Consider the following 8,940-nt stretch of genomic DNA (forward strand, 5'->3'; position numbering starts at 1 on the left):
CAATTTAGTTAAAAAGCAAATGAATAAAGTTGGTGAATAACTAATCCATCTTTTGGTCAAATTGGGCGTTAATGTTGTTAATTAAGCAATGTGTGCTCTGGTTGTATTTCGTGCTTATTGTTTTGTATCTTAGTTTTACCTAATGCAAAGTATTTTACTAAAAACTATTTTGTCTGTTTCGAAGCGTGTGCATGTATCTAACAGTAGCAAAAAATGGAGAGATGTTCATACCGAGCTTGATAAAACAGAGCAATAAGTTGCTCTTTGGAGGACCGGCGCTTGTATGATGTTGGTCAAAGGTTGTGTCAACACAGGAAAAAGATAAAAGACAATAAGTTTGATAAAAGGTTACAAAGAATGTACAAATTTAATAAAAAAATAATGCGTTAATTTGTAGGCAAGATGAGAATGGAAGAATTAAAATCAATAAAAATTGGTGGGAAAGTTGTATATAAACTAAAGCAAAACACTATGATTTACAGTGAAATGGAAAGTGAGAATATGGTGAAAAAAGATGTGGAAGACAATTTTGCGTTGTCTTTATTGTAAGAATGGCAATAAACGATATTCAGAGATGGATCAGTTTAGGATCATTCGATCTCTTAGTGTAAGATAGAGATATAATTTGTTGAATCATTTGAGCTTCCATTATCTCAAGTATAATCATCATTTCTATCTCTCATTTTTAGAGGAATTGGTTGTTACCAATTTATAGACACACACTTTCTTCTTTTGAACTGCTGCAAACATGTGATTAATTGCTTGATTATTCACTGGGGTTTAAAATGGACATCCAAAAGTATGAATCTACGCGTTTTAACCATAGATGCAACAAACTATCCATAATAAGATGATTCAAATTTGCCATTGAAGAAAATTGAACCTAAGACCTTTCACTTACAAGTGAAAAAAAAATACCATTAAACCGTAGTATTAAGTGACATTGCCAAATTTATTAGGTGAGGAGGGAAGAGCAGTTGAATTTAAGTGTTGCGGTTGTCGCCCGTGTCTTCAATTTCACCGCCAACTGAACCGTACCTCATGAATATATGATAAAGGTATGGAATATGACAAAGGAAAAAAAAAAATTCTTTATTCTTCTAATTCTAATATAAATATGCCTCAAATTCGTACGGTTGCATGGTAAAACAAGATTAGAAAGCTTTCTAATTTTACTGGTTTAATTTAAAAAATTATATTAAGCTACTAGCGTGAAGAATGTCGAGTCTCTACATTTGCAGCATTTCATTTATTTTATTTTTTTAGATTTATGAGTGTTAAGTTGAAATTAATCTAGTGGTAGGTGTCCAAATTTAAAATTTGACATGTCACGTTAGATTAATAGATTTGTCGAGATCTGCAGTTAAATACGAAATGCGCAGGTATAGAGACTTGGAATCCCTAAGTAGGAGTGAGTCATTGTATTTTGGTCTTCCGCCTTGCATTGGGATGATTCTGGTCATTGGCGGTACAGAAATTGGACTGCATGTCATGAAGCCCACTTATTCTTCAGTCAAACCCAATGAAGCCTGCTGTTGAATATTGATAGATAACCCCCCAAGGCTGTAAGCCCAATTCGGTGCATGGAATATGGGCCGCTTAACCATGGGAAATGGACCGAATATTCTAATTTACCATCATTTTATTTCCATTTTTGTTTCAATATAAAATTAATAATTAGTAATTAATAAATGTAAAATTTGAATGAAATCTTTCTTTTTTATAAAAAGTAATGAAAATAACTTGAAAATTTTAAATTTTAATAATAAAATCAAAATAAAAAATAAATTAATAGCACAAGATTAATTTTTTATTAAAATAAATAATCCTAAGTTTTTCGCTCTTCCTCCTTTCCATCCATCCACATCCAGGATGAGAAAGCAAAAAATAAAGACGAGGCTACCTTGTTTTGTTTTCTGTTATCTTTTTCATTTATTTCAGCAATTTTCTTCCCCAGGCAGCAGACTCACGCGGCTGCTGTTTCTGTCTCTCTCTCTCAATTTCGATCGATCCCCTCCCTACTGATTTGTCTCTCTCTCTCAATAGTCGACGACGACCTCCCGGTCAACTTCATACAAACACCCACACAGACCAAGAGAGAGATTGAGAGAGAAAGACCAAGAGAGAGATCTAGCTTTCCTTTTTCTCTTTGTTCCAGTATTGTTTCGTCGCCATGGGTCAAGCTTTTCGGAAGCTCTTCGACACCTTCTTCGGCAACACTGAGATGCGAGTACTCTCTCTCTCTCTCTTTTCATTTTCTATATTCTTTTGTATTTCGGGAGAATTTTGTAGCTTTTTTGTTCTATTTTCCTACTCTTTTTTTTGGTATTTTGATATTTATATCTGTGCAGGGATATCTAGGGTTCATACCGTAATGGTATTTTTGTGTGTGTGTTGTTTTTACCTTTACTGGTTCAATTCTTCGATCGGTGAGTTGATGCCGTCATTAATTAGTTAAACTTAATCATTTAGGAAATTATTTGGCTTTATATTTCTCAAAATAATCCATGATTAGATAATATTCGCCCATTTAATTGTACATGTTTGTATTCCTATAAAGTGTATGAATAACGGCTTTTGTAAGCGTGCATTCGTTGTATGCTAAATGATCGACTTCCGGTTAGATTTTCATTGCCTCCATTTTATTCAGGAGCATAATATGTTTAGTTGGCGATTGACATTACTCTGACCTGCTTTTCATATTTCTGCGGTGGCATAGGTTGTAATGCTTGGCCTCGACGCAGCCGGTAAAACAACCATCCTTTACAAGCTGCACATTGGTGAAGTTTTGTCAACTGTCCCTACAATAGGTGGGTGTCTCTGATCACTAGAATAGGGCATCTTGATACATGAGGGTTTTGATGTTGGGGAGTTCTTGTCTCTGTGATATATGTCAACGATTGTGATACAGGTTGCTTAGATTTTCTGTTAAGGCACTTCTTCCTTTGTATTAACAGGTTTCAATGTGGAGAAAATTCAGTATAAGAATGTGATGTTCACCGTTTGGGATGTCGGTGGACAAGAGAAACTAAGGCCACTCTGGAGGCATTACTTTAATAACACGGACGGGCTGGTAATTGAAACTTTCTCTGGTCTTCTTCTTCTGGATAATAATGGTTCTTGAATATTGCTAGTCCGTTGTCCCTTTCTTTTCAAGTTACTAATACTTGTCTCACTTCCCAGTTCACCTTTCTCAGCTTTGTAATAGTTCAATAAATAGAAGCTTCTAGATATCCTTAACATGTTTTATTTTCCATATGTAGATTTACGTTGTTGATTCCTTGGACAGAGAGAGAATTGGAAGAGCAAAGGCGGAATTTCAGGTTGTATGTTCAGCAATGCATACAGTTTAAATACAAGTGTGCGTAGTTGTTTCTCACTTATCTATCTTTATTCTTTTCAGGCCATCATCAGTGATCCTTTTATGCTCAGCAGTGTCATCTTGGTGTTTGCTAATAAACAGGATATGGTATGTTGTAGTATTAGTTTCTAATCTGCATATTGCTTGATAATTGTGAAGTTCATGATTTCAACCAACATAAGAATGTGCAAGGTGATTGCCCACATAAGTTCTAGGGGTGTCTGACTTATTTATCTCCAAGTTAGAGGATGGCACAGGGTATTATTGTCTTTTTTCAGTATTCTATTTTCGACAGTTATTTGCTGCATGGGATGTTACTCTCAAGTAATTAGGTCTCAAATCAGAGTGTTAAAATTACAATTTACTAAATGGTTATAGTTAGATGTCAGATGTTGCGGTACTGGGCTGCTGATTGCTGTCTTTTTTCAGTATTTACATCCGTTCCAAGCACTGTCGAGTCCTTTTCATTGCTTTTTGGAGATGGCCAAACTTTTGGTTACAAGGGGAACTGAACCCAAGACCTACCCCTTCATTCCATGTCACTCGTGCAATTTGAACCAAGGCTCATAGGCGATAACACTTCACTTTTGTAATTCACCTTACATACCAACAATAATGAAAGTAATTTACTTACTGATCTCCTATCAGAGCTCATGTCCTTATTTCTTGTGGGCAAGTTTTATTCATGCCATTCAGCCAGCATACACATGATTTTGAAACGCTGGTTCCTTGTCAACTTTTTGCGATGTATTTATTTGTCATTTTGTATCCAGAAAGGAGCTATGTCACCAATGGAAGTGTGTGAAGGACTAGGCCTATTTGATCTCAAGAACAGAAAATGGCACATACAAGGGACTTGTGCCCTTCGAGGCGATGGCCTTTACGAGGGCTTGGATTGGTTAGCTAGCACGCTGAAAGAGATGAGAGCTGCTGGATACTCTTCAGTGGGCACCTCGTCATTCTAATAGTTGAGGTCTATACTTGTACATTTTGATGTTTTACCAGCTTACTTGGCAAGGCAAGTCCTCAAGTAATTGTTTATTCATTGTGTTTCTGTAGGTTTATTAGGATTCTTGGGGCTGGTCAATTCAAATTGACGACGAGCTGAAGAGTGGTCATTTGTGCGTCCAAAGTCCCGGGACTCCTGGACTTGCTTTGACATTCAGACATGTAAACCCATTCCAATGTATATTCAAAATCGCCAGGTTGTGCAATCGATGAGTATTTGCTGATATTATTATGTATGATTTGGAGTTTGCCCCTTCAAAAGTGTTGTTTTGCGTATTATTTGTAGATGACTGTTCTTACACAGGTGCCTACTTTTTGACAGATTAATGGGTATAATTGCTCGTGTTGCGTTATCCGTCTGTCCAAGACACATTAATGCGTATAATTTCTCATACCTTCTTGTAATGGAGTGAGTACAATATTTATATGCTTATTAAAGCTAATATCATCTGTAAATAAACAGCTCAAATCAAATATTTTTTAACAACTCTTTAAAGGTAATAAAAGGTGAGAAAACTACTGCACTTTGAGGCAAGTATGTAATTCCACGTGTCAATGTCTGAAAGATTCGGAAGAGAGATCTTTATAGCGGCTATGGAATCATGTAATGCAACGGTCACTTGTCTCCTTCAACAGAATTTTCCTTTCTTAAATATTTTGCATAATGATTAAGGGTAATAATAAAAGGAATTGAAAGCGGTTTATCATTTATTGAGCTACAAATATATTTTTAATAGAATATCGAAAACTAAACAATAAATAAACAAATATTATAGAAGGGCCTAAAACATTATCGAAACGGGACTCTATCTACAAGAATATTAATAGGAAGTCTTACATGGTTTTTCAAAACCTCATTGTGAGGTGAAGGTAAAAGCATTGTACAATCAAATCCAACTATAAACCATGATGAGAAAAATACAACTTTTTAATTTTGGAGAAAATTTTACGTGAGCAATAGGGAAAACTTTAAAAGGCATTTGGAAGTGGTTTTCGGTTTATTGAAGAATAAATATATATTTAGTATAATATTTAAGCCGAATGCTTAAGTGAAAAATATAGTAGCGAGGTCAAAAATATTGTTAAAAAGGGGTTACACCCTCAAAAATATCAACGGAAAGTCCTACTTTAATTTTGAAAACTTCACGGTGAGGCGAAGGTGAAAATATATAATTTGAACGATGATTTATTTAGGAATTTGCAAAACCTACTAAAAACCGTGAGTAACACCCACGTTTTTTGTGAAAAATACAAATTTTTTATTTTCGCGAAATAATTTCCCTAACCATTAAGGAAAATTTTATAAGGCATTTGGAAGTGGTTGTATGACTTATTGAGCAACAAATGTATATTTAGTAGAATATTTAAGCTTAAAGCTAAAAAAATAAGTGAAAAATATAGTAGTGACGCCCAAAACAATGTTAAAATGGGGTTACACCTTCAAGAATATCAACGGAAACTCTTACTTTAATATTCAAAACTTCACGGTGAGGCGAATTTGAAAATAAATAATTTCAAATGATGATTTATATACGAATTTGCAAAACCGACTAAAAACCGTGAGCACCCTCGTTTTTTGTGAAAAATGCAAATTTTTTGTTTTGGCAAAATATTTTCCGTGAGCATTAGGGAAAACTTTACAAGGCATTTGGAAGCGGTTTTACGGTTTATTGAAGAATAAATGTATATTTAAGCCGAAAGCTACGAAAATAAGTGAAAAATATCGTAGTGAGGCCCAAAATGGTTAAAATGGGGTTACACCCTCAAAAATATCAACGGAAAGTCTTAATTTAATTTTCAAAAGTTCAAGGTGAGGTGAAGGTGAATTTAAATAATTTGAACGATGATTTATGTACAAATTTGTAAAACCTACTAAAAACTATGACCCACGTTTTCTGTGAAAAATACAAATTTTTTATTTTCGCGAAATGTTTTCCGTGAGCATTAGAGAAAACTTTACAAGCCATTTGGAAGCAGTTTTACGGTTTATTGAAGAATAAATGTATATTTAGTATAATACTTAATCCAAATGCTACGAAAATAAGTGAAAAATATAGTAGTGAGGCCCAAAACATTGTTAAAATGGGGTTACAGCCTAAAAAATATCAAAGGAAAGTCTTACTAAATTTTCAAAACTTCACGGTGAGGCAAAGATGAAATAAATAATTTGAACGATGATTTATATACGAATTTGCAAAACCGACTAAAAACCGTGAATGTTAACCCACGTTTTTTTGGGAAAAATACAAAATTTTTATTTTCGCAAAATAATTTCCTTGAGCATTAGGAAAAAAATTTAAAAGGCATTTGGAAGCAGTTTTACGGTTTATTGAAGAAAAAAATGTATATTTAATATAATATTTAAGCCGAAAGCTACGAAAATAAGTGAAAAATATAGTAATGAGGCCCAAAACATTGTTAAAATGGAGTTACACCCTAAAAAATATCAAACGAAAGTCTTACTTTAATGTTCAAAATTTTACGGTGAGGCGAATGTGAAAATAAATAATTTGAACGATGATTTATGTACGAATTTGCAAAACCTACTAAAACCCATGAGTGTTAACCCACCTTTTTTTTTTTTGTGAAAAATGCAAATTTTTTATTTTCGTGGAATAATTTTCGTAACCCTTAAGGAAAACTTTATAAGGCATGTGGAAGCGGTTGTATGATTTATTGAGTAACAAATGTATATTTCGTTGAATATTTAAGCCAAAAACTAAAAAAGTAAGTGAAAAATATCCTGGTGAGGCCAAAACATTGTTAAAATGGGGTTACACTATAAAAAATATCAACAGAAAGTCTTGCTTTAATTTTTAAAACTTCACGGTGAGGCAAAGGTAAATTTAAATAATTTGAACGATGATTTATGTACAAATTTGTAAAATTACTAAAAACCGTGTAAAGCCCAAAACATTGTTAAAATGGGATTACACCCTCAAAAATATCAACTGAAAGTTTTACTTTAATTTTCAAAACCTCATAGTGAGGTGAAGGTGAAAATAAATAATTTAAAAATGATATATGTGCGAATTTGCAAAACCTACTAAAAACCCAAGAGTGTTAACCCACGCGCTTTGTGAAAAATGTAAATTTTTTATTTTCGTGAAATAATTTCCCTAACCATTAAGGAAAACTTTACAAGGCATTTGGAAGCAGTTGTATTATTTTATTGAGCAACAAATGTAGATATAGTAGAGTATTTAATCCGAAAACTAAAAAGATAAGTGAAAAATATCCTAGTGAGGCCAAAAACATTGTTAAAATGGGGTTACACACTAAAGAATATCACTGGAAACTCTTTAATTTTCAAAACTTCATGGTGAAGCGAAGGTGAAAATAAATAATTTGAAAGATAATTTATGTACGAATTTGCAAAACCAACTAAAAATCGTGAGTGCTAACCCACATTTTTTGAGAAAAATGCAAATTTTTTTTATTTTCATGAAATAATTTCCGTGAGAAAAACTTTACAAGGCATTTGGAAGCGGTTTTATGATTTATTGAAGAGTAAATGTATATTTAATATAATATTTAAGCCGAAAGCTATGAAAATAAGTGAGAAATATAGTAGTGAGGCCCAAAACATTGTTAAAATAGGGTTACACCCTCAAAAATATCAACATAAACTCTTACTTTAATCTTCAAAACTTCACGGTGAGGCGAAGGTAAATTTAAACAATTTGAACGGTGATTTATGTACGGATTTGCAAAACCTACTGAAAACCATAAGTACCCACGTTTTTTTGTGAAAAATGTAGATCTTTTATTTTCGCGAAATATTTTCCGTGAGCATTAGGGAAAACTTTACAAAGCATTTAAAAGCCTTTTTACGGTTTATTGAAGAATAAATGTATATTTAGTATAATATTTCAGCCGAATGCTATGAAAATAAGTGAAAAATATAGTAGGGAGGCCCAAAACATTGTTAGAATGGGGTTACACCCTAAAAAATATCAACGGAAAGACTTAATTTAATTTTAAAAACTTCACGATCATGCGAAGGTGAAAATAAATAATTTGAACGATGATTTATGTATGAATTTGCAAAACCTATTAAAACCACCAACGTTTTTTTTGTGAAAATGCAAATTTTTTATTTTTGTGAAATAAATTCCCCAACCATTAAGGAAAACTTTATAAGGCATTTGGATGCAGTTGTATGATTTACTGAGTTACAAATGCATATTTAGTAGAATATTTAAGCCAAAAACAAAAAAAGTAAGTGAAAAATATCCTTGTGAGGCCTAAAACATTGTTAAAATGGGGTTGCACCCTCAAAAATTTCAACGGAAAATCTTGCTTTAATTTTTCAAACTTCACGGTGAGGCGAAGATAAATTTAAATAATTTGAATGATAATTTATGTATGAATTTGCAAAACCTACTAAAAACTGTGAGTGCTAACCCATGTTTTTTGAGAAAAATGCAAAGTTTTTATTTTTGAGAAATAATTTCATTGGGCATTTGGAAAAACTTTACAAGGTATTTGGAAGTGGTTTTACGGTTATTGAAGAATAAATGTATATTTAGTATCATATTTAAGCAAAAAGCAATGAAAATAAGTGAAAA

General features: G+C 32.8%; 1 protein-coding gene across 5 annotated transcripts; it reads left to right on the forward strand.

The window, feature by feature from the left end:
* Positions 1-1,862: 1,862 nt before the first annotated feature.
* Positions 1,863-4,722, forward strand: LOC103951516 (ADP-ribosylation factor 1-like 2). 5 transcript variants are annotated; one of them, XR_007251308.1, is made up of 7 exons: positions 1,863-2,230; positions 2,720-2,810; positions 2,958-3,073; positions 3,264-3,323; positions 3,404-3,469; positions 3,791-3,982; positions 4,135-4,276. XR_007251308.1 is itself a non-coding variant. In XM_009362911.3 (7 exons), the coding sequence occupies exons 1-6, from the start codon at positions 2,174-2,176 to the stop codon at positions 4,324-4,326; spliced, it is 582 nt and encodes a 193-aa protein (XP_009361186.2). In that variant the 5' UTR covers positions 1,869-2,173; the 3' UTR covers positions 4,327-4,328; positions 4,421-4,722. The 5 variants fall into 5 exon arrangements, 4 of the variants coding, with proteins under 4 accessions (XP_009361186.2, XP_009361187.2, XP_009361185.2 ...); XM_009362911.3 differs by lacking the exon at positions 3,791-3,982 and adding an exon at positions 4,421-4,722 and having other exon boundaries at positions 1,869-2,230; positions 4,135-4,328; XM_009362912.3 differs by lacking the exon at positions 3,791-3,982 and adding an exon at positions 4,421-4,722 and having other exon boundaries at positions 1,870-2,226; positions 4,135-4,334.
* The last annotated feature ends 4,218 nt before the right edge of the window (positions 4,723-8,940 follow it).

The sequence above is a fragment of a genome, unplaced genomic scaffold (assembly GCF_019419815.1).
Source record: "Pyrus x bretschneideri cultivar Hongxiangsu unplaced genomic scaffold, Pyrus_bretschneideri_v1 Contig4, whole genome shotgun sequence".
In the NCBI taxonomy this organism is placed as follows: Eukaryota; Viridiplantae; Streptophyta; class Magnoliopsida; order Rosales; family Rosaceae; genus Pyrus; species Pyrus x bretschneideri.

What these genes read in the sequence shown, in the direction of transcription:
- LOC103951516 (XM_009362911.3), top strand. Translation starts at nt 2,174, where the DNA reads ATGGGTCAAGCTTTTCGGAAGCTCTTCGACACCTTCTTCGGCAACACT. An exon ending in GTCAACTGTCCCTACAATAG is followed by an intron (nt 2,811 to 2,957) that starts GTGGGTGTCTCT and finishes TTGTATTAACAG; the next exon opens with GTTTCAATGTGGAGAAAATT. An exon ending in TTGCTAATAAACAGGATATG is followed by an intron (nt 3,470 to 4,134) that starts GTATGTTGTAGT and finishes TTTTGTATCCAG; the next exon opens with AAAGGAGCTATGTCACCAAT.